At 53.7% G+C, this 24632-nt stretch overlaps 2 protein-coding genes across 6 annotated transcripts in view; both read right to left on the bottom strand.

Annotated features, from left to right (window-relative positions):
* Positions 1-1259: 1259 nt before the first annotated feature.
* Positions 1260-6335, bottom strand: RHO (rhodopsin). The gene is made up of 5 exons (XM_032841532.1): positions 5975-6335; positions 4009-4177; positions 2554-2719; positions 2214-2453; positions 1260-1370 (listed from the first exon to the last, which is right to left on the bottom strand). The coding sequence occupies exons 1-5, from the start codon at positions 6333-6335 to the stop codon at positions 1260-1262; spliced, it is 1047 nt and encodes a 348-aa protein (XP_032697423.1).
* Positions 6336-13311: 6976 nt separating this feature from the next.
* Positions 13312-24632, bottom strand: part of IFT122 (intraflagellar transport 122) — a 70555-nt gene continuing 59234 nt past the window's right edge. For 4 of the 5 annotated variants that reach the window (XM_032841548.1, XM_032841549.1, XM_032841550.1 and 1 more), the window contains 8 exons: positions 24100-24194; positions 20603-20703; positions 18479-18644; positions 17385-17496; positions 16478-16603; positions 14729-14808; positions 14237-14401; positions 13312-13775 (listed from right to left, as the gene is read on the bottom strand). In XM_032841548.1, coding sequence (XP_032697439.1) covers positions 13686-13775; positions 14237-14401; positions 14729-14808; positions 16478-16603; positions 17385-17496; positions 18479-18644; positions 20603-20703; positions 24100-24194 — 935 coding nt within the window. In that variant the 3' untranslated portion in view covers positions 13312-13685. Of the gene's footprint in view, positions 13776-14236; positions 14402-14728; positions 14819-16477; positions 16604-17384; positions 17497-18478; positions 18645-20602; positions 20704-24099; positions 24195-24632 lie in introns of those variants that run through there. The other variant, XR_004380758.1, reaches the window with a different exon arrangement.

The raw sequence follows: 24632 nt of genomic DNA, 5'->3' as shown, positions 1-24632 counted from the left end.
TCGCAGCAAGAACTCTCCAGGATGGAGAATGGACTGGAGCTACTAAAGACAGGCTCACCCAGCAAGGGAGCTGGAATCTGGGACCCGTGAACATCCCCAGGGAATGTGGGCCCATCGGAATTTCCAACTTTCTGTTTGTTTTTTAAGTTCCTTGAGACAAGTGTAACTCAGCTCTTCCTTAAGTGTGGGCAAGTGAATGAATATATACGGCCTCCAGAAGCTCCAAGCTGGCCCACAGTTGCTGTGGCCTAGTTGCTGGACAAGAGAGTGGGTGGTTTGCAGAAACTGAAAGAAAGGCCCAGCTCTCCCTCAGCTGTATTGGGAAGGGGAAGCACCAGGCCTGGGGCTCTAGGCCAGAGGTGAGACCCTGGGCCTTGGCCCTAGACTCCACAGTCCCCTGATGTTTTTTCAGTCCTGATGGCTGCATTCTGCATTCACTTGACTCTTCCCCTTTGCAGCCCAGCCATCAGCCCTGGTCTGGCCTTGACGCCTGGCTAATTTTAAGAAACCTGCTGAGGCTGGATGCTTAGGACTTTGCCCAATCTCAAAACGGTCACTATCAAGAGGAGATGATCATATTAATTAATTAATTATATTAATTTATATTATTCGTAATGTTAACTACAATCTGTACAGCCCTTTACCATTTACAAAGTGCTTACATGCTCTCACACACACAGGCACCTGCACACACAAAATCCTATTTGATTTCACAGCAGCCATGCGTTGGCAGAGCCAGGGATCTGGGATTTCCAGAAAGAAAGTGAGGCCCCGGGGAGGGAAACCAGTGCTCAAGGTGATCAGCTGAGGGCCAGCTGCTGCTAAGGTGGTTTTGAGAGGATAGATGAGCTCTCCCAGCCCATTCATTCCTTCACTCATTCCTCCATTCATTCCTTCCTTCATCCATCTAGCATTTATTAAGCACCTACTGTGTGCCCCACTCTGTGCTAGACACTTATCCCTAAGCCGGGACACTTTTCCAGAGAGCAAGAGTTCTTTTGTTCTTGAGAGATGAGTTGGGGGGAGGAGGGACAGCGATCCCATGACCCCTGGGAACTCAGGACTCAGATGGGGCGTTCTGGCCAAGTGGGGAACCTCATCTTTCTCTCAATAATAATAATAATAATAATTTTAATTCAGGGAGCCTGCACAGCCTGATTCCGACAGGCCTGGCTCCTGTGGGGCAGCTGTGGCTGGGGCTAGGTGTGGGGAATGGGAGACTTCTACAGTCGGCCGTAGAGTAGAGTCCTTGGCAGGGCTTAGGCCGGTGCCACCTGGCTGGTCTCCGTCTTGGAGGTGCTGGTGGAGGCCTCGTCATCACCCAGTGGGTTCTTGCCGCAGCACAGCGTAGTGATCATGCAGTTCCGGAACTAGAAGGCAAAAGACACGAGTCGGGGTCAGGGTCCGCTGGAAGTGTATGTAGCAGACTGTGGTGGTTGGCAAGATTTGCCTCCAACCCCTTCCCTGCTTCTGGCCCTCCCAGGATCCACGCCCCTCTCAAATCTGGCTCCCTGGAGGGAACTTCGTAAGCACACGTGGCCCCGCCCCAGAGATGCCAGGGACCAAATCCAACAGGGTTTTGCTACTCATGACCTTCTCTGGTGTCCTCTGTGTGCCAAGGGTTATTTGTAAGTTATCGTATTTAACCCTAGAGTTTAGGAGTTCGCCCTTTCTAGGAATGAAGACACTGAGGCCCAGAAAAGGGCACGATTTGCCTAAGTCACACAGCTAGAATATGAAAGCTGAGATTTGAAACGGATATGCGTAACTCCAGAGACCACGTTTTCCCCCACTGGATCATGGATTCTGCAGAGAAGTCACTGGTCGATGTTTAAAGAACTGCTTTATCCATTCATCCCTCAGCATAAGACTTAGCTCTGTGTTCAGCTTTGTGGAGACTGGCACCATCACATTCCCAGGCTTGGGACGTACACTCTTTGACTTTTAAAGTGGGTCTCCAGAACTATCTGGACTGGCACCTCTCATGCATCAGAGACACCGGGAGGGCTTGTTAGAAATGCGAGTTCCTGGGCCCACCCCAAGCTTCTGATTGTGTATTTCTCCCAGATGACGCTGATGCCCTGGGAGATACCAGTCTCCCTGCCTGGTTTTGCAGGTGGAGTGACTGAGGCCCAGTCCGGGCTGTGGCTTGTCCTCTGCAGGCAGTGCCTGCAGCTTGGGCCCCTGGCCCCTCTTGCCCCACCATCAGGCACCTGCTTGTTCATCATGATATAGATGACAGGGTTGTAGATGGAGGAGGACTTGGCAAAGAATGCTGGGATGGTCATGAAGATGGGGCCAAAGTTGGAGCCCTGGTGAGTGAAGATGTAGAATGCGACGCTGGCGTAGGGCACCCAGCAGATCAGGAATGCGATGACCATGATGATGACCATGCGTGTGACCTCCTTCTCAGCCTTCTGTGTGGTGGCCGACTCCTGCTGCTGGGCAGCCGCCTGCAGGGACACAGGGCCTGCTATCCAGACTCCCTTGGGACAGGGGCCGGGCTCATCCCAACCAACGCATGCGTCCCCAGCGCCCGACATGGGACCATACCTCCTTGACTGTAAAGACGAGTTGGCCATAGCAGAAGAATATGATGATCATAGGGATGGTGAAGTGGACCACGAACATGTAGATGACAAAGGACTCGTTGTTGACCTCTGGGCTGAGTGTGTAGTAGTCGATCCCGCACGAGCACTGCATGCCCTCTGGGATATACCTGAGCACCAGGGGTGTGCGGGGCAGGGGGAACAGGAGAGGGCATAAGGGACACCCACGTGTGAGGGACTTGGGCATAGGCTGCAGCCGGTCAGGGCCCTGGTTCGGCCAACACACCTGCTATGTGGCTGGTCTTGCTCTGGGCCTTGTTTTCCCTCTCTGTAAAATGGATGTGATGAAATACCTGCTTGGCTTGGCTGCGTGACTGTGGGGATCAAATCAACTGAGATGAGGGGTTCAAATGCACCTGGTGAAAACTATGGTTTGGTTGTACAGCAGCCATGGTATCCGGAGATGGCCTAGTCTCTTGCCTAGCAGAGCCCGTATACCGCTGACTTGCGCTGGGTTTCCTCACCAGACCTGCTGCTCCCCATGGCTGGAGGCCGGGCCTCAGGCTGTGTAGGGCAGAGGTTGGTGGGGAGAAGGGAAAAGCTCCCAAACTCTTTATCTGAAGCAGTTTGTATAAACCAGGGTCTTACTGACAGCGTAAGGGTGTCTTCTAGGCCAAAGATGGGCACACAGGTTAACTAAGGGATCTTTGCACATTTTGTAGAAACAAGAGGTCCCGGGGCCATGTGATTTCAGAGGATGGTGACAATGGAGTGGCCCGAGTGGCTGTTGGCTGTGCCTGGGGGGATGGGACTGGGCAGGACTGGAGAAGACAGGGGAAGATGCTGGAGGGGGCGGGCTCAGACCCAACAAGGTACAAAAAATTGACCCCAGGAGGATGAGAGAGGAGGGAAGGGAAGAGAGATTTGGAATTTCCTAGAAGCAGAGGGACGCAAGGCCTCTGGGAACCCACAGCCCAGTTTCCCAAACCACTGTCCTCCCATCTCTCATCTGAGCCCCATTTGGAGATCATGGACTAGAGGCTGCAGAGGACCAAGTTCCCAGGGGCTACCATGTCACCACCGGCACTAGATAGACTTGGCCTCCCCAGGTGCTGAGGCCCAAGGTCAGAGGGAACTGCCTATGGGGCAAAGAGGATTGGAATCTGGCCCTGGCTTAGTTGAGGATTAGGGGCAGAGCCAAGGTGAAGGGTTGAGGCATCTTGGATTCTCCTTGACATGGGGGCTCAGGAGATGGGACCAGCCCCCATAGCAGCATTAGGGTCTGTTTCTCTCTTTCCCTGCCCTAAACCCCTCCCTTGGGAGAGCTACCAGGGTGGGCATGGGGGGTAGGGGGCATATAAGCTGGATGCCCAGAGCAGACAGTGCCAGCTTTGAGCCCTGGCTGGGAGACCCTACAAAGACCCCCTGGGGACCCTTCTTTTCTACTCAGTGTCATTACCTGGACCAGCCAACGAGGGGGGGTGCAGCACAGGCCAGGGCCATGACCCAGGTGAAGGCGACGCCCATGATGGCATGGTTCTCCCCGAAGCGGAAGTTGCTCATGGGCTTACACACCACCACGTACCGCTCAATGGCCAAAACCACCAAAGACCACAGGGCAATTTCACCTGCAAGGCAGTCAGGGATCAGTCAGCACACCACCCACCTGGACCCTGCTGTCTGTCCAAGCAGGAAGTGCTCTTCCTGGAATGGAGAGGGCAGCCAGAAAGGCAAACTAGGGCAGGGCTGGAGCCAGGACCAGGGATGGAGAGGCGAAGGGGCTGTGGAGCAGAAGGACCCAGATGCAGAAGGAGAGTGAGCAGAGCATCCCCTAGGAAGAGGATTTAGTTCAGTAAGGGCTCTGGGTTCGTGAGGAATGGAAAATTGGATCCCAGGGTCATTGTTACACTGGGAACCCCGTAGGGAGTTTTTACAGAAGAACATGTGCTTTTTGGGGTGACAGGCAGAGGGCCTGTTGGAGTTGGAAGTCCTTCCCTCCCTTGGAGAATGAAATAACCTGGGTCTGTGGGTCCACATAGGTAAAATCAGGACAGAATGGGGGGATTCAGATATCACCCCCAGAAACTCAATAGGGAGGTTGGCCATAGAATTTATCAACCAAGTCGGGATGTTTCTGAGAGAGAAAGCGAACACGACTAATTATTACTCCAGGATAATAATCGTAAGCTGGCACCAACCCTACAGAGATGTGCCTGCACGTGGCACCTGCCTCACCCCTGCCTTCTAGCCAGAGACTTCCCAGCCCACCTCCAGCCTTTCTGTGTGGGGAAGCTCCTTCCCTTCGAAGAAGCCCCATCCACAGGAAGGCATTACACTGTGTGGTGATCTGTAGCTTTGAAGGATGCTTTTGAATAGTTTCTTTGCCTGGAAAACCGATGGGGTTACTGCAAGAGATAACAGACCCCATTTCGCAGCTGAGCAAAGAGAGACCCGGAGAAGGGAAGAGACACATGCAGGGATGTGGGAGGGCAGTGACCAGGGCCTGGGTCTCCTGGCTCAGACCAGGAATGGGCCCCCTTCTCTGGGACACACAGCCTCTTAGGCAAGCAGGAGAGAGCCGAGGGCAGCTGGCAGAGCCTAACACCAGCCACAAGGACTGCTCGGCCTCCTCGCCTCCTCTTTCCTTTACGTGTCCCCGACGCTGTTTCAGCCCCATTCCCAGGGAATCTCTAGCCATCACTGGGTGTTTGTCACCTTTGATGACCACAGATCACCCAGCGGCAGGCCACAGGCGGGGGTGAAACAGGGGTCCCACATACAGACGGACCCTTCTCTGCAGGTCGGAGATGCCAGTGGGGAGAGACTGAGCCCACTGGCCAGCACAGGTGGAGTCCAGTGGCTGGAGGACTGATCATCTGGGAGGATGATCATCATCCCATCTGGTGGGACACGACTGTCCCACCCTGGGCTGAGAGCCCTGAGAACAGGGATCTGTCCTGCCCATCTCTCTTCCCAGTGCTCGACATGGGTCTGACCCAGCACAGGTGCTCTGAGGGTTACAGAACAAGACCCGAGGGGCCATTGTGACGTGGGCTGGAAACACAGCTCTAGCCCCACCATAGTGAGACCCCAGCAAGGCCCTTGACGTCTCTCATGCTCAGTTTCCCTGATATAAAGCAAGACAGCAGCACCACTCTACACGAGATCAACTGTGCCTAGGGCTGCCCTCCATAAACAGCCTAGTGTATCATCACTGATGCTGTTTATGGCCCTACCACCCTGAACGCGCCCGATCTTGTCTGATCTTGGAAGCTAAGCAGGGTCGGGCCTGGTTAGTACTTGGATGGGAGACTGATGTAGTGGGGAGAAGGCCTCTTAGCCACCATCCCCGGGCTGTCTCCAGATCCCTCTGCTCCCTCTGGCTCCTGCATCCCCCACTCCGCCACCCCTACCCTGGCTCATACCGCCCAGCGTGGCAAAGAAGCCCTCCAGATTGCATCCCGTGGGCCCGAAGACAAAGTATCCGTGCAGCGAGGTGTAGACGGTGGTGGTGAAGCCCCCAAAGACCATGAAGAGGTCGGCCACGGCCAGGTTGAGCAGGATGTAGTTGAGCGGCGTGCGCAGCTTCTTGTGCTGGATGGTGACGTAGAGCGTGAGGAAGTTGATGGGGAAGCCGAGCACGATCAGCAGGAACATGTAGGCAGCCAGCATGGAGAACTGCCATGGCTCGGCCAGGTAGTACTGAGGGTACTCGAAGGGGCTGCGCACCACGCCCGTCTTGTTGGAGAAGGGCACGTAGAAGTTCGGGCCCTCTGTCCCGTTCATGGCTGCGGTCCTGGTGGCTGCCCCGTGGGCGGCTCAGACCCAAGAGTGCTGCGGAGGCCTGAGCTCAGCCACCCAGGGCTCTGGCTGGACAACTCCGTGCGCTGACCACCCCCCAGCACTTTATAAAGTGACCTCCCCTCCCTAAGCTCCTGGCTGAATCAGCACCTGGGAGATTGGGGGCGTTATTAATCATATTAATCCCCACTGCTGCAACTGGGGGACCTAATTGGCTTCCAAGAGGGGCCAAGGTGACTCTAGACAGAAGCCTGGGGCCAGAGATGGGAGGAGCTAGGGGCCCTGGGAAAGAGCAGGAGGTCCGCCCCCAACTCTTCTGGTCCCCAGGAATCTAGGCTCCTATCAATCTGGTGGCCATGGCCTGGCATTGGGACCACTGGCTCCATGCCATGTCTCTCTCACTTCATGTGAGCTGGCTTTGTCTCCCCGCTGGACCACAAGCTCCCTGAGGGTGGAGGCCCTGGTAGTTCTCTCAAGTCTCGCAACCCCTCACCCAGCTCCCTACCTATTTCTTCCCTACCTGTCACCTCCTGGCTCACTCAGGTGCCGGGCCCTGACCCTAGCCCATCTCACCAGATTATGAGCTCCGTGAGGGCAGGGGCCATGTCCTGCCGGCTCTGCACTCTCCAGGCCAGACATACAGCCCGGCACAGCCCAGGAGCTCAATAGGTATTCGGGTTGGAATTCACTCACTGTCTCGTTCATTAAATATTTATGTACAGACCACTGGGGATACAAAGATCCAGAAAGGAGGAGGTGATGGGGCGGGGAGGACTCTGGTGTGGGAGGAACAGATACAGGGCGGGGAGACTGTCTATAAAGGAGAGGCGTCTATGGAGGGCAAGTTTGGGTGTTTGAGGAAGGGGAATATTTTGCTAGGTTGCCAAGTGGGTGAGACTGAAGTCAAGGGCTGGAGGAGGCCTGAGGCCTGTCTGGGCTGAGGCTGCACTCGGGCTCCAGGGCCAGCTGTGGTGGGTCTCCATGCCAAGCTGAAGAGCCTGGGCAGCGGACAGTGGCTTGGGCAGATCTCAGGGGTAGAAACATGGCTCAAATGCACCCAAAGATATATTGGAGGAAGTGAGGACAGAACAGGGGAGCAGGGAGAGGGTGACTGGAGCAGGAAGGGGACAGAGGCTCTCAAGTCTCCTGAAGCAAGGCCTTGCATCCAGGAGGTGGCTATGTGCCAGGTGCTGTGCTGGGCACGATTGCTATCGTGAGCAAGTCCGGCTTGGTCCCAGCCTCCTGGGAACTCCAGTGTGAAGGCTAGGCTGAGCCTGGAAACAGACCTGGTTGGACACTGTAGCACACAGGGCACATCCAGGGACGTCTGGTCAGTCTGGGCTGGGTCAGTGGGTCTTGGAAGCTGTGTGACAGGTAACTCCAGGAGGGCAGGTTCTGGGGGCAAATGGAGGCTTGGCATGGACAGGTCCACCCCATCAGTGAAGGGAGCACAGCCATGCTTCTGAGGAATGATGTGAGGCAGATGGGAGTGCCCAGCACAGGGGTGCTTGAGGACCACCCTCCAGCCACAGATGTGTATGGAGCACCAACTGTGCTCCCCAGACGGTGCTCAGCTCTGACAAATGCCACGGAGAGGGATGATGTCTGCAGGAAGTATCGTTCTGGGGGGTTGTCAGGGCTTGCAAACAAACACATCCTGAAACCAATGGAATAGGAAAAGTTCCGATTGCCACCCCCTCCCACACACTGTCATTTGGAGCAGCCCGGGAAGGTGAAGTTTGCACAGTGAACTTGGTGATGGAAGGAGCCAGTAGGGGATGTGTCCCTGTCTCCAAGACTTCCTTCCCTAAGATTCTCTTTTGTGTAGTCCCTTCCCACCAGACCTGTTCACTCAGGAGAGTACCCCCTTCCCTCCAGCTCGCCTGGGGCTCCAGACCCTGCCTGTCCCGGGTGGTGTCAAGGCTTGCATATGGGGGCTGCTGACGAAATGTGTGCTGGTGGAATGAATGAGTGCAGGGAAGGCATGGGGGTGCGGTGTGACCTCTCGCAGTTTAAGGTGCTGGCTCAGGGATTAGGCCCAATGCTAATGAGGTCAAGGTGGAGGGTTTGACTCTGACGTAGGCCCCAGTAGCCACATGGAGGGAGGAGCCCTGATTCCCTGGGCCAAGACCAGCCCACACACAGCCCTGTGAGCCCCCAACCCTAGACCTCAATGCCTTGCCTTCACCTCCTCCTAATGCTTAGAACACCCTGGAAACTTCTATGTTCTGTTCACATGTTTTTTTGTCCATCTCACAGGCTGTCATCTGAGCAGGCAAGGGTGGAGGTGGTCTGCCCAGCTCTAAACAGGGTTGTGGTGCTCGGCACGTAGCAGAACGCTGTAAATCATTTCCCCGTGCACTGGAGAGAGCTGGGATTTCCGTCTGTTCTGTTCACTGGAGTATCATCCTCAGAGGCTGGCACATAGTAGGTGCTTAGTATTTGTAGATCGAGGGAGTAGATCTAGGTTATCTCAGTCAGTGCTTCCCTCTCTAAGTCTCAGAGTTTAATGACCCTCCCTCACAGGACCATGGCCATGGGGAATTAAAGGCCTCACAGGGTGACATTGCACTGTATTCTGTGAGGGACGACAAAGAACCTTTTTTTAAACTAAAAATACTCCTTGTTCAGAGCAACTGGCTCACAGTGAGCAGTTAGTCATTAGAAGTCACCTCCTCTGATCCTCCCTACTACATTGCACAGGTGGAGAGACTGAGGCAGTGGGTCCGTGGCCCAGGTCATGTGACAAATCTGGGCTGTCACCTGCCTGGCCTTGCCTCCCTCCCCACACCAAAGACAGCTCTCAGGAAAGATCTGCTGCCATTCATACCATGGTATAAATGACCAAAAAAGGGTTGTGCCGGGCTGATGGGAAAGCCACTAGCCTGACTCACATGGGCTTAGGGCAGCAGTGGTGGCCCAGAGGGCAGAGGGTGGCACTGGATTCTAGACTGGGGAGGCTTCTGGCCTTTCTGGCCTCAGTTTGTTGGAACTAGGAAACCTTGGGAGATCCATGCCCACCTGCTGGGTAGACATGACCTGCTTTCCCACCAAGGCCCAGTCACAGACCTCCTAACTTTACAATTTAGGTGTCATGGTCCCCCTCAGTTGGGCATAGTCCCTTTACACTTACCCTTACATCTGGACCAAGACTCTGTAGGCACATAGCCTGGGTGCAACCCAGCCCCCTCCCTTCCCTATGCCTCAGTTTCCTACTCTGTTGCCTATAAGTGATCAATGACCGACAGCGTTAGCCTCTTAAGAGTCTAACTCAGGTTACAAAGGTCTGGTCTCAATTTGCCATGCACTCCTTGGTGAGGACCCCAAGTCTACAGACGAGGGCCCCCACTCCATCCCACTGGTTTTCTATTCAGAACTGATCACTATCAGCGATGGTCTTATTTGTCCCCTTATGACTCACTGCCCACCTCTCCAGAGTCCAGGGCTGGCCTCGCCTGTACTTTGCTGCATCTGAGCAGGCAGCTTGGGGTAGCGGCTCAATAAATAGTTGTCAAATGAATGGATGACTCCTGGCCCCTCGTTAGGAGGTCTCACTCCATACTCTCTGACCGCTGAGGAAATGGGCTCGGAGGGTTAATGTTCCTCAGCAGAGCCAGAAGTGAACCGGCTGTCTGACTCCCCAGTCCGAGCTTTCTTCTCCCATGCCAGGTGCTCCAGAGAGGGCCCAGGAGCACACCAAGGGACAAGTCCCCGAGTGGGTGACTTTCTGAGCATTGGCCCCTCTGTCAGGCTTGGGGATGATCTGTGGAAGTGGGCAGCTGGGGGTGGCTCTCTCTGAAGATGGTGGCACCTATCTCTAGGTTTCTTGAGCCCGGCCCCCTTGGAGCCCAGGTGCAGGGCTCTGACTTGGCCATGGAGGATTAGGGGCTTAGCAGGTAGCACACAAATAGCTCTTAAGCCTCTGCATAGAGGTGCTGCTGCTTCAGCAGCTTCCTCCTCACCGCCCCCCCACCCCACTCCTCCTCCCCATCTCTGCTCCCTGGCTTAGCCCCACCTGGCTGCATCACCATGGCTGAGTGAGGCCTTGGACTGAGCTGAGAATGTGAAAGGGAAGAAAGGAAGGAGACAAACTGACTCTCCTCCCCTTCCTTCCTCTTCTCTTCCAATCCCACTTCTTCCCTCCTCCCTCCCTGCAATTCCCCCATATATATATATATATAATTTATTTATTTGACAGAGATCACAAGTAGGCAGAGAGGCAGGCAGAGAGAGAGGAGGAAGCAGGCTGCCCTCGGAGCAGAGAGCCCGATGTGGGGCTTGATCCCAGGAGCCTGGGACAATGACCTGAGCCGAAGGCAGAGGCTTAACCCACTGAGCCACCCAGGCGCCCCATTTCCCTCTTACCATGACATTTGCCAAACACCGTCTATGTGCCAGGCTCGGGGCTAGGTGCTGGGGACACTCAGATAAATCCTATATATTCCCTGCCCTCAAGGAGCTCCCAGTTTGGGGGGCCAGCTAACAAGGAGATAATAACTATGGGAAGCAAGGCTCTGCTCCCAGGCCCAGTGCTGTGGGATCCCAGAGGAGCAAGGTGTGGAGCAGGAGGGAGGCAGGAGGCTTAGGCTGGGGGACAAATGTCCAAGGCACAGGGAGCAAAGGGCCAGCTGGCCTGGGGCCTAGGGCCAGGGAGGGCAGACCTAGGAGTCCGGATGCTAGCTGCCTGTCAGTGGAGAGGGTTATAAGCAGGAGAGGGGTATGATCAGATTCCCATTCTAGGAAGATGTTCTGGAGTCTGGGTGGAGTGTTGGGATAAGTGCTTGACCCAGGATGAGAGCTCTGCCCAGTGCAGACCTCTTTGCTGAGGCTCCCACTGGCCCTGAGGCTGGCACAAGTGGAAGGTTGCCTGGTATCTGCCATAGGCAGATGGGGCCTTGGAGATGGGACATTTCTGTACCTGTGTGAGAGCCATGAGGGGCTCCTGGCTTCAGTAGCCTCACTGTGGGTGCATGGGGGACACCCAGCTGGTTGAGGCCAGGCTAGAGCCAGGCCCACCTAAGGCCTGGCCTGGGGCTCTATCTGGGCCACACAATCCCCCTCTTCCTATTTCCTTCTTCCAGGGATGTGGGCAGTGTTGGGGACTTGGGAGGATCAAGTCCCAGCCTGAACAACCAAACTGTGCAGTCTCCAGCAGCCATGTCTCTCTCCAGACCTCAGTGTCGTCTTAGTGAAAGGGGCATTTCAACATCCCACGGTGCCTTCCATGTAGCATGTGAAGGGTCGTCAGGCTCCTCAGATGGGAGACTGAGGCTCGAGCCTCAAGGTCAGAGCGGGAATACGCCCTTTTGCACACATGAGGAAACTGAGCCTTGGAGAGAGAACAGGCCTGGTCAAGACCCCATCTAGTCCCTCCCCTGGGACAGGGGAGACGCAGAACAGAATGCTTATGTGTAAAGGCTGTGCCTGGGTATGAATCCTGTCTTGGCTCAGTAAGTATTTTTTGAAGGAAAGGAGAGAATGTTGCTGAGCCTCAGTTTCATTATCTGCATAATGGGCACCCTGGAGGCTGTGGAGGATTAAATGCCCGGTGTCTGGTACTCAATGAGCATTTGACTTAAAGGCAGCTACAGTGATTGTTTCTCAGACTCAGACCTTGAGAGCTCAGCTTCCCGGGGGCAGCAGAACTTGGCATGGCACAAACTGGTTTTTGTGTTATTCAGCTGAGATGATGCATGCTGGAGTCTCAGGCTGGGCCCCTCCCCCTGCCTCTAGCTACGGACCATCTGATCTGTCACTGTGATTGACGCCTGTTGGGTGGCTGGGGCTGTTTTCTCTCTCTCCCCTCTTCTTCCCAGCCATATGCAAATGATTTTAGTTCAAGTAATGCGCTAATGGAAATCCTAACACATTAATAAATGTTTAGCAAGAGAGAGAGCATGCATGATCGTAAGTAATTAGACACTCAACGGAGGAGTTCTGTTGGCACAACTGTTTGGCTCTCTTTCTTTATTTTCCTCCATCATCTCCAAAGAAGTGCAGAAGGAGGCAGGGGAAAGAGGTAGGGCAGAGGCCAGCTTCAGGACTCACCGCTGGGTGGCCTCTGTAGCCGCTCCCTTCTCGAGGTCTGTCTTCATCCCCCCAGTGGGGACATTTGTCCCACTCTGCCCCCTTCACAGATGAGCTGTAAAGTATCAATATCTGATCACCAGGATGGGTTTCTTATCTGACAGCCCAGTTCTCTTTCCCTGCTGTCAGGACTTTGCACAAAGCTCTGGATCATTGATATCTCTTGGGGCAGGTAGAGTGGAGGGCAAAGGGTACAGGGGTCTCAGGGCAGGACAGATCAGGGGCTTCCACCCAGGGCTGGGTGAGCCCTTGGGCCCAGTACCTCCACCCAACCCCATGGCTGCAAAATGGAAATCATAACCCTTCCATCACAAGGCTGGTATGAGAACGGAGACAATATATGAAACTTGGCTGGCACAGAGAAGGTCCCCAATAAATGTCAGCTCTCCCTCCCCAGCCTCCCATGTGCTACTCACTCTTGCCCTTGAGCTGCTGAATCAGACATTGTTGATGCTCAGGGGCAGGGACCTTAGCAAAACCTCAAACAAATCCACTAGCTTCAGGACCTGGAGGGAAGGGGAAAGCCTCAGTGGGGTTGCGGCCTCTGTGGAGCTGGGGGAATGGGGTGGAGGAGGGGGGCCTGGCCATAGCCAGAAAGCAGAGGGTAGGCTCCAGAACCTCTGAGGAGAGGCCCTCTTTGCCATCTTCTTTGGAGCCAGGAGCCTCAGTTTCTGGTCAAGACGGAGCCCCACTAAACCAAAATAAATAAATACCCATTCCCCTACCCATTCCCATATTGCCATTTCGATTAGATTACATTTTAAGAGCAGGCAAACGTAATGTTCCTCTCAGATCAAATTAGAAACAGGTGCACTTTTGCATAAGGAAATTAAGTTGCAGACAATATGAAGATTTGCTAAAATGCAGACACTGATGAAAATAAGTAGCCCTTTTATTTGTAATTATTGAGGCAATCTGTTCGCAAAGTGTACATGTTAATGGTCTGACAGATCTGTGGACTCCAGCAGGCTGCCACGAACAACTCAGAGCCTTTCTGAAAGTAACAGATTTTTTTTCTTAGAAAATATATGTACATTCTCTTCTCCATCTCCTGGTGCTATTTACAAGGCCCGAAATGCCATAAATAGGAATTCCGTGGTTACACAAGGCCCCTCCCTAAAATACACACTTGATCTGGGCAGAAGACACTCTGACAGTTTTAACTCTTTCAGCTTAACTCTTCTTCCTTTGACAGCCCAGCCAAGTGCGAGGTGGCCCTGGTGGGAGCGCTGGTTCTGAGGGGGCCAGTCAGGGGCTAGGGTCGTCAATGCGCCTCCGACAGTAGGGGCAACAGGTGTGCTGAAGCACCAGCAGCTCGTAGTCCTCCGAGTGGAACATCTGAGGGGAAAAGGTCATGACCCAGGGCCAAGGCCTGAGCCTGGCAAGGACTCCCGCCCTTCCAAGGGGAGGAGGCTTGGCAGTGAGTCAGGGCTAGAAACACCAGATCTAGAACACCTTTGTCTGAGGAGTGAAAGGGAGGGGGAGAAGGGTCTGGGGTCTGAGGCCCCTTTTTTCTAAGTGAAATTCCAAGGTACATCACACTTACCTGGGCCTTCCTGGTTAGGGGCAGGTACAGAGAGCACAGGGTCAGGGGTAAGCCCACTCCAGACAGCATTCAGAACAGAAGTGAGAAGAGGGAGGGCCTAAGGATGGCCGAGTCTCTTCCCAGCTCAGAGCCCTGGCCTTGGGATCACTTGTGCTCCTCCCAGATGCCAGGTGTCTCCAAGGGGACACTTGGGAAATGGAAAAGCAGCAGAAAGAAGAAACTGGTAGCCACGCAGGAGCTGTAGGCACGGTACCTGGAAGCAGGAGGGGCACATGGTGATGGAGGCATCTGGCAGGAGCGAGCGGAAGTACTGCCACTGCAGGGGTGGGGGCCAGCGTTTGATGAGGACGTCCCGTCGACTCATGGAGCGCAGCACCGACCGGTTCACCACCACAGGCACAAACTCGGAGCCACCTTGCTGCAGGATGGGCAGGTGGAAAGCAGGGGACACCCGTGCTCTCAGCCAGGGTGACATGTTTATATGAGTCACGATCCCAGAATCTTTGGGGCAACCAGGGAGGACCCCAGAGACTTCCCCTGCTGGGTACCTCCACAGAACCCTGCCAGGTCATGTAGCTCCTGCTAGCCATCTCTAGTGATGGGGTCCCCGCCACCACGACTCCACCGCGGCTCAGACAAGGAACAAGTCCGCTTCATGCCCAAGTGTGTACAGGAGAAGGGACCTCCGAACCCCCACCCAATAGGCCTCATGCACCTCCATAGCTCATCAGAGAGGTACCCTCACCTCAAAGCTCAGCTTTGCCGTGAATGGGTCATCATCTCCCATGGAGTCCACAGTCTCATCCAGCCTCAGAGTTTGGGAATCTGGAAGGGTCTGGTCAAGGACAGAACCTGAGGCTGAGTGGGAAATAGTCCCCACCCTACACCCAATGCAAGATTCACAGGAGCTTTCTGTGGGCCTGGTGTGTTTCTCCACGACTCTGTCTATGGATTAGGTTTCCAGATGGAGAAATGGAGGGAGTGCAAGCCAGGGAGGAGACGGCCCTGGACACACAGAGGCTGGGACCAAGCCCCAGTGCCCAGGAGGGAAAGGTGCTCTGATGGGACCTTTGCTGCCCCACACAGACCACACCATGGCCACAGGGGCCTGACCAGAAGCATCAAGTGAGCAGAAACTTTGGGCCTGCTGTGGGTGGGAGTAGAAATAATGGGCCAGCTGGAAACCATGGCCAACAAACTTGGCAATTCCTGGAGAAACACTTAGTAATCACCGGGTTGCCTGTAGGCACTTGAGATGGGCTTGCAGGTCCTATTTCATGGAGAAGGGGGTGAGTGCTCCTGCAAATCCTAAGGCCAGCTAGACCAGGTTGAAGGTGCTAAGGAGCTGCCTCCTCTGCCAGGTGGTGTCAGAAGAGCTGATATGAGGCCAGGGCGGTTGGGGCTCCCACAAGGAAGACTCCCAGGGGAATGGAGGCTGCTGGTGCCGAATCAGGTACGAGATGTGGTCCCACCAGGCAGCAACAACCCAGGCAGAGCATCTGATTTCTGTCTCCCATCTTTGGCGAACAACTCCCTGGCTTTTCCTTCCTCCTCTGCTCCTCAAAATGTAAAATGTGGCCCACAGACCAGCGGCATTGGCATTGCCTGGAAGCTAATGGAAAGTCAGGCTCCCATGCACCCAGACCTGCTGATCCAGCTGCTGTGTGCTAGCAAGGTCTGCAGGTGCTGAGTGTGCACAGTCACATGTAGAAGCCCCATCCTGTGTCCAGGTGGGACAGTGAACATGGTCCTAGCCAGAGGGAAGAGCTGAGGTGTGGCCTTTGACCCAAGCTGTCCCGGCAAGGATGTGCCTTGTGGTTTTGCTGTCATTCTGGGAGGAATGTCAGCCCTTTCCACGGATTTTAAGGCTGATAGGATGCAGGGTTGGTACTGCTGGTGGGATGGGGTGGGTGCTGCCAAAGAATGAAGCCACTCGAAGGACAACAGAGCCGACGGGCCAGGAGACAGCCTCCCACCAGTGCCAACTGAGCACCTGGATCCGGCTGAGTGTCCAACTATGGCTAGGCTTCTTTACAGCCTTTTGTTTGCTCAGCTCGATCATGGTTTTTCTCTTGTACACAAACGTGACCTGACTAGTAAAGTTGATACAGACATCATATGCTGTGTTGGTTGCTCATGAGCTTTGTGTGGCCAGAAGGACAGAAAGTACCTTCTAGGAGCCAGATGGGTGGGAGGCCCACCTGGAAATGAAGCGAAGGTGACTATCAAGGCACCATCTCCTCTTCCACATGCCTCTTCTGGGCCTGTGGGCATGTACTGTCCCCTTGGTGCCTCTGTGCACTGGCCAGCTCTCAGCCTATTTCCAGCCCCTGTCCCTGCCACCATGTAGGCCTTTCCAATCACTCGGCAGTGGCCTGCCATGCCCATGCCTCCACTGGGCCAGCCATCCCCAAGCCCCTCCTGCCTCCTGTCTTACACCCAGGCCTCATGCTCAGTTGGCACACACAGGGGTCCAGCTGAGCATCCAGGATACTGTTGCTTGTGATCTCTTGCCATTTGTTCTCACGCTTGTGTCTTGGTGCTTCCAGGTCAATAAGGGAAACAGCTTCTTCATCAGTGATCCCCTCTTCCAGGTAGAATTCAACCAGGTGCAGCACTTCTAGAGGGCACAGGGCATGGGGAAGGCCATGGGATGGCTGCCTCAGGGGGAGCCAGGGGCTGGGATGCTCTCACCAGGCAGCATGAGGGGAGGTGGGAGCAGGCTTCTCACCCAGCAGCAGGCTTCTCTATAAGCAAGGAGACACAGTAGAGCCTCTTTCTGCCCACTGCACGTCTGGAGGAAGCAGGCATGTATGCATGTGTGTGCATGGGTGAAAACCAGTGGCCTTTAGCACCCCTTCTTCCCACTAATAGCCAGATGGGCTCCTCTACAAGGGATGAGGAACAGCCTCTTCCCAGCTACCTGGAAGGGGTTTCTGATTCTTTGTCAACGTAGAAGGAAGTGGGACTTAAGAGCCCATCTTATGAAGGGTTTGAAGGGGCGGGGGGTGGGAGGTTGGGGGAACCAGGTGGTGGGTATTAGAGAGGGCACGGATTGCATGGAGCACTGGGTGTGGTGCAAAAACAATGAATACTGTTATGCTGAAAATAAATTAAAAAAAATAATTACAAAAAAAAAAAAAAAAGAGCCCATCTTAGCCTTCCAGACCAAATGTCCAACCAGTGGCATCTAGGGCATTTATGTCATGCAAAGCCCCATACCAGGCTCTGAGGGGTGGATGCTTCAAATTTGGGCAGCACTGGGTCCTATTTCTGGGAATCCTTTGTGACTGTGCATCTGGTGGGGTGGGTGTCACACTGTCCCCAGTTTACAAATGAGGACACGTGTGGCCAATCAGCAGCAGAGAGAGCCCAGCCATCCATCTGCACGTCAGACTCACCATAGGAAGAGGCAGAGAAGACGAAGGGCTGGCGGCAGTTGATGCAAACGTTGCCCAGGTTGTTCAGCAGCGGGTTGTTGGTGGAGCAGCGGTAGCACAAGGGCACCAGCTCCTAAAAAGCACAAGACCCACAACTGCCTGAGAGCCAAACCCAGAGTGAGGAAATGCTCCCTACTCTGATTTGTCTCCTGGGGCCTGGCTGCCAAGAAGCAAGGCTACCTGTGTGGGTGGGAAAGGGGCACCGGGCTTAGGACTCTATGCGTGGTGACTCAGGATAAGGGCCTACAGAGGCATCTGAGGACCTGTCACCTGGGTCCCCCTGCCCTGGACTCCTTCACAGGCAGGGCTCAGCAGCACATTTCTCCAGCAGGAATGACAACACCACAGCCACCACACACAGGACGCTTAACACACACCACGTACCCTGCCGTGCACATTATCTGGGCTGGCTATTTATCCTGTGGGAAAACTATTATGTATGTCCCCTTTGATAAAGGGGGAAACCAAGGCTCAGAGAGATGGGAGACAAGGCTAGGAAATGGTGGAGCTGGGATCAAAACCCAGGTCTGTTTGATGCCAAGTCTCTGCTCTGAGCTTGAAGGAGACAATTGTGAGAGACAACAGGTTAAATTGGAAGAAAGGTGGCTGGGGCACAGCTGGGCTACAGGTACCTAGAAGAGTGATAACCTGGTTCCAGAAGAAAGAGGGGATGAGGTAGGAGCTCCTAGGATGAGGTGAAAGCAGAGCCATCTGGGCATTCAGGAGCAGAGGGAGGTTAAGGGCAGAGCAGCATGGGCTGGGCTGTAGCCGACTCAGAGTCTGATGGGAGGGCTAGGCAGCAAGGGAGGGCAGGGCTCTGGAGCCCACAGGGGCCAGGGGCTGTGGCTGGAGCAGAGCTGGCTGAGTAGAGAATAGAGGTGGCAGAGAGGGAAAAGCAGGAGTCAGCAAACCAGGGCTTGGAAAAGGGAGGAGGGCACAGGATCCTGAGACCATTGTAGCCATCTTTCAGATAGAACCCGGCCGGGAAAGAAGGCATCAGGGGATGTCCAGGAAGAGGAGTGGAAGCATCTTGCCTGAGAGAGCTGTGCCCTCACCTCGCTGTCATGGAAGGGCTTGGAGCGGATGGTCAGGCTGCCCAGCTCAATGGACTTCTGGAACCTGGCGGGGATCTGCAGACCCTGCAGCTTGTCATAGGCATGTCGGGCCAGCTTGTAGGCACCCAGGGCTTTGCTTTGCTTGGCCAGAGTGAAGAGCGTGTTCCTGCGGATGATAGGGTTAAGGACAGCAGAGGCCACACTGGGCCTGAGAGCTGGCACTGCCTATCCTCAGGGTGAGCCCTGTGCTGGCGTGCAGCTGGTGCTAGTGCCAGGAGGGCACAGGTAGGAGCCCGAGGAGTGCTTTGCTCCCTTGTGGGATGTAAGTGTACTTCTCAGATATCACGGCATAGGGATTTTTCCAGAGATAAAGACAGTGCAGTTTCCATTAATATTTTAACCTTGCTTAGGTTAGATGAGCCAGCTGATGGCTCATCTTGTACCCTGAGTAGGCCAAAATGGCTCTCCCCACCTCACCCAGCCTGCCAGCCAGGTCCTAGAATGCCCAGCACCAAGCGCCATCCTGCTCTGGGCTTGCCAGGTGGGGCTGGTCCCAGACTCCCTGTGGAGCTCACTCAGATCCAGCGCAGAGGCCACACTTCTCTCTGCCTGCACTTCACCAAGAGCCACAGTGACTTCTGAGTGGCAGCCTCCCCTATTTCTCGGAGACTTTCCCCTGAGCTCCTCGATCTGAGGCCCCAGGCCTTTGTGCTGGATCCCAAGTCACCTTAAATGCTGTCTGCACCCAGGCCAGGCCTGTCCTTCCTTCCGTGTCCCGCCTGTGGACCCCCTTTCCCACTTCTCCCTGGCAAGCCTCAAGTACCATGTCTCCTTCCCACTCTCCTTCTTCCTGATGCTCCTGCTCCCCACAAGCCCAGTGTGGCTCCTTCCACTCCAGAAGTTACATGGCAGTAAGCTTTCTTGTCTATGTCTCCACGGTCACTCCTCAAAGTCAGGGACCATGTCAGGAGCCACTTCCAGGTCCCCAATGAACAGTATAGGGTGCAGCTTAGGGCAGGGGTTCAATCAAACAGAACTTGCTGGAAAGACTGGGCACAGGTTCTCAGGCTCCAGCAGGTGTGGCCTTGGCCACACCTCTGCAAAGTTCTCAGTCAACAACGTACTTCTTGGTTCCCCTGGAATGTAAATGATGGGCCTGGAACCTTTAGAGAAGCCACTTCTCACGGATCAGTACCTCTGAGGCCTCTCCTGGGAGGGTCTTTTCCTTACAGAGAGAAGGTAGGGTTGGGGCTGGGAGGGGGCTGAGAGAATATAAGATTTAGAAGAGGATGGGGAAAATTATGACTTTTATGACCCTAAAAGACTTTGGTCATTTCCTGGTAGCTTCTAGAAGCATGGGTCCTCAGCCTCCTTCTTTAATGGCCCTTACAGTTCCAAAGAAGGTGAGGCCAACTCACATGGAGGCCCTTAGGCCACTACCTCTCCAGCCTGACTCCCACCTAGGGTGGGCTTCAGCTCCTCCCGTATGCCATGCTTACTTCACCTCTGTGCCTTTCCATGTGCAGGGTGCTCCCCTGGAATATCTACTCTACCATCTTCCCTGGTGCCTCATGGGATAGATGTCAGCTCTTCCAGGCAGCCCTCCCTGACCATGGCCCCAGCCTTAGCTACATTCCACACGTGGACACAGCACACATCCCACTGAACTAAGCCCTGACACTTGTCACCTCCTCTACTAGATAACAGCTTTGTCACCTACCACCTGCCCGATGTCTAGGGCACAGCAGGTGCACCATCCCCCGGGCTGAACAAACACCCTCTAACCTGCCCCCCAGGAAAATGCCCAAGAATCCAAGAGCTTCCTATATTTCTGTTATACCCTTATTTATGGGTTCCAGAAGGGCTCGGGCAGTGGACTGGTTAGAGACCCACAGCTGGGCTAAGCCCAGAGAGCCCTGGAAACTAATCTTCTCTTGGCAGGGGCCCCCTGGCCTCCCTGGCAAGCTGCTTCTACAGTAAAACAGTAGCAGCAGGACAAACTCTTTCTCTTCCCTGAGGGCTATGGGAGATAGGGAAGGTTCTGCCAGTAAAGTGCTCTGGAAAGAGCTTCACAGGGGCCATTAGACAAGAGAGATGGGACAGAGGGTGGGGGTGAAAGGATACACTTTAGAGATGCCCAAAGGGGTGTCTTTGGTCAGGCTGTGCAGCAGGAACCTGGAGATGTTGAAGAGGGTTTCGGGAAGATGGAAACTGAAGGGCTCCTCCTGCAGTGAGAAAAGCAAATAGGGACTGAATTCCTCAATGAAACAGCTGCTGGGACAGGTCAAAAGGCAGACAACCAAAAATTCTGAAATATTTCAGTAAAAGAGCAGCTTCCCTTAATGAGCATCTACTATGTACTGGGCGCTTTACAGCTGTCTCATGTGGCTTTAACAAAATTCTGTAAAGACGTACTTTCATCCTCACTGTACTGATGAGAAAACAGGCCCAGAGAGATGACTTGCCCAAGTCACCCAGCTAGAAAAGAGCCGAGCTAGGATTTAAACCCAGGTCTGATTCCAAAGCCCAAGAATGACTCTCCTTGGCTACCACCTGTTGCCTCTGGGGTGGGTTATGATTCCATTTCCCTGAGCATTTCAAGTTGTCTCCAATGAGTTCTGAGAGAGAAGACCTTTTAGGCAATTTAGGACATGACCAGACCCTAAGCATGTCTTTAAATGGAGGCAGTTAACTCTTCGGAACATGAAATCATGTGCCTCTTCTCCACTCTCCAGCTAGTAGTCTGGCTGCCCAATGCCCACCAGATGTGCACATGTGCCGGAGCTCCTCAATTACTCATCCCTGCACCCCCAGCACCTGGCACAGGCCCCCACAAACCAGGCACTAACACACACAAACAGGTCTTCTATACCTAGAGGCTGCCAGAAGCTCCACACAGTAGACCACGGGGAATTTTCTATCATGAGGGGGTCCATAAAAGGTTAAGAATACCATTTTGAAGGGATCTAGCACATTGTATGCAAACTGAGACAACTGTAGATGACAAGATGAAAGCAGGCCAGCTCTCCCTCCCCTTTGAGCACTTACATGGTAATAAACTGACATTTCCTGAAGGGTCTTACTAGGCTGTACTCCTCACCGTGCCCGCAGGACTCAGGCCCTAATTGGTCTAAATTTGTGAGGACTTACTTTACACTACTACTTGGGTTTGGAGCCCAAGCGTTCTCTCTTTAGCTCTCATTTAAATTTCTAGAGCCTCTGTTAGTTCCAAGAACCCAAGAAAACCTGAGACTGCATCCTTTTCTGGGTGAGAGCCAGGGAGAAGCCCGCCTCTGGTTATATCGTGGTAGGTATGGAAGCTAAGAACCATCCCAGGAGAACAGAATTGGCCGGTGGCAGAAGGGTCCTCAGAACTAGCGCCTCTCCTCTGGGAAGGAAGCCATTATCTCATGAAAGGTCTGGTGCTTCCCTTTGCAGTCTGCTCTGCCTCAGAGCTGCTCTGCTGGGCCCCGATGCCAAACGCTGAAGTACCACCCACCTCCATGCCTCTGCACATGTTGTGACCTCTGCCAGGAATGGTTTCTTCTCCTCCTCTTCCCTTGCCCCATTCTTACTAATCTCCCTCCTCTTGGCTTAGGTTCACTTCCTCTAGCAAGTCCTCTTGGTCCTCTTAGTTTTTCCCTTAAGACAACTGGGCTACACCTGCTTGTTCATTGACTATGAGCTCTTCAGGGGCAGGGATAACATCTTGCTCACCACGATGTCCCAAGGTCTCAGCAGAGGGCCTGACACACAGAAGGGATTTGTTGAATGAAGGAACAGCCCAATAAAGTCTCAGCTGGGATGAACAGCCAGATACCCCAGCTGGTGTGAAGCTGCTACAAGCTCACAACTGCACAAAGGTCCTGGAGCAGAACTCAGTTGTTACAGAAAAGAAACAAACAGCCCAGCTCCAAAGTGGTTCAGACAAACTGACACTGAGCTGGGGCCCTGACTTTCCAGCTGGAGTTGAGTTTGGGGTCTTTCCCAGTGAGCACCTGACAGAAATAAGAGGCCCTAAAAAGACTGTAAGGGATGATGATTTCCCTTGAAACCACTGACCGTGGTATGGGGAAGAGATGAGATGAAGGATTGATAGCTGACCAAGGCAGAGCCTAGCAGAGGAGTCTTTCTTACCAGACTTTCCTCAGAGACAAAGAATGTGCCGAGCACTCAGCACAAATGTGGGGGAAAGAGGTGCCCAGTGTAGAACGCAGGGCTCTTGAGATGGTCAAAGAACTGCGAAATGTTCTGCCCATGGAAAATTGGTTAGAAGCCTCCACACAGGGCAGGAGAACAGCTGACACTCATCTGTGCCAAGTGCTTTTCCAATATTAACTCATTTAATCCTCACAACCCCACCAAGTAGGTACTATTATCACCCCTACTTTAAGAGAAGGAAGCTGAAGCACAGAGGCAAGTAAACAACTCGCGAAGGTCACACAGTAGAGCTGTGTGGCCAGTGGTCTGCCTTCTCCAAGTTAGAGGGTGTGGGGGATCAGAGGCTAAGAGCACAGGCTCTGGAGCCAGCCCATCTGGTCTGGTCCTGGTCTTATTTAGTATTTGTGGGATCTCTGTGTTTAGTGCCTCAGTTTCCTTATCTGTAAAATGGGGAGTAAATAAATAAAGGAGTAAATAAATTGATACAATAAAGCCTTCAGCACATTTCCTGGTAAACAGTAAGTCCTCAATAAAGGTTCGTTATTGGTATTATCCTCCGGGCTTATCAGCACAGGATAAGCTCACCCTGTAGGTGCTTAATCAACATTTGTTGAGTGATTGAGGATACACAAAATGAGGAGGCTGATAATAAGCTACCACCTGTTCCCCATTGTCAGGAGATAGATTTAAAATGGCTTAATCAAAAAAATCAGGGAGTGACTAAAAAGAACTATTTGGGTCTCTGGAGATCAAGCCTATGCTCGTTCTTTTTGGTAGAGAAGGAAACTGAGAGCCAGAGAGATAAAGTAAATAGCTCAAGGTCACATAGCAATTCAGTGTCAGGGCCAAGAACAGACCTCAGGCCTTTGGTTAGAGATGGGGCTTCACCCACCTAGAATGGAACATCCACCCTTGATCACTTTATTTTTATATTTTGTAAGATTTTGTTTATTCATTTGAGAGAATGAGAGAGAGAGAGCGCAAGCCCGGGGGACGAGCAGAGGGAGAGGGAGAAGCAGGCTCCCTACTGAGCAGGGAGCCCAATGCGGGCTTGTTTCTTTGACTCTGGGAATCATGACCTAAGCCAAAAGCAGACACTTAACAGACTGAGCCACCCAGGCGCCCCCACCCCTGATCATTTTAGAGAGAACTCTTTGTCTGGCTAACCTGGAATCTGCCTGAATTTTACAAACATAGAGCCGGCACCTAGAAAGTCCCATTCTAGCTTTGGCTCACTAATTCAGAAGCCCACAGCTTACAACAGGTCAAAGGGTAACTAATTGAGGAAAATCAAAGTCCCAAACTTTGTCTCCAAAGAGGAGACCTGAATTTCTTGGCAAGTCATCCTGTCCAGTGGGTTTACTTTCCATCCAGAGGTCTGCTGCTCTGTAAGATGTGCCCAGGGCCCTTAGCTCAGTAGGCAGCACCCCCACCTGGCCCCCATATCCGGACCACCTTACCGTGTACCGCTGAATGGCATGGTAGCCATGGTACAGCTCGGCCAAGTGCTGGAAGTGGCGAAACTTGTCAAGCATCACGTCCTTCTGGGCAGGGTCTGGGATATGCAGTGTCGGGGGGGAGGGTGGCAAGAGGGGGAAGATGGGTCAAGCCATGTCTACAAAGGAAAGGCAATGGCAACACTGCCAGTGTCAGCTCTCCCCCAGTATCAAGACCTGTGCCAGGGAGACTGACAAAGAGACGCAGTGATGGGAAAGGTGCTGCTTAGGAGCTGGGACTGCCCCAGGACAGGAAAAGTCTCAGATGGGCAGAGCATGTGGCCATGAAAAGTCTGAGTACATTTCTGGCAGGCTCTCCCAGATCTGACACTACAGCCTATCAGGTCATTCCAGTGGGGAGCACCAGCATGAAAAGGGTGATCACTGGTGTGCAGACATACCAGAGGAGCCTGGCGTGGAGGATGAGCACATGTCAGCTTTACTCATCTCACCTCCAGCCTCTTCCCTCTGTGCCAGGCCTTATCCAAAGCACAGAC

Source organism: Lontra canadensis, unplaced genomic scaffold (genome assembly GCF_010015895.1).
Source record: "Lontra canadensis isolate GAN:19392208 unplaced genomic scaffold, GSC_riverotter_1.0 scaffold124, whole genome shotgun sequence".
Classification (NCBI taxonomy): domain Eukaryota; kingdom Metazoa; phylum Chordata; class Mammalia; order Carnivora; family Mustelidae; genus Lontra; species Lontra canadensis.
The sequence above is the reverse complement of the archived record's forward strand: the minus strand, read 5'-3'. Positions and strand labels throughout refer to the sequence as shown.

Coding starts and splice junctions, on each gene's coding strand:
- RHO (XM_032841532.1), bottom strand. CDS start 6,335: ATGAACGGGACAGAGGGCCCGAACTTCTACGTGCCCTTCTCCAACAAG. Junction 4,178..5,974: donor CTTCTTTGCCACGCTGGGCG/GTATGAGCCAGG, acceptor ACTGCCTTGCAG/GTGAAATTGCCCTGTGGTCT. Junction 2,720..4,008: donor CCCCTCGTTGGCTGGTCCAG/GTAATGACACTG, acceptor CCTGGTGCTCAG/GTATATCCCAGAGGGCATGC.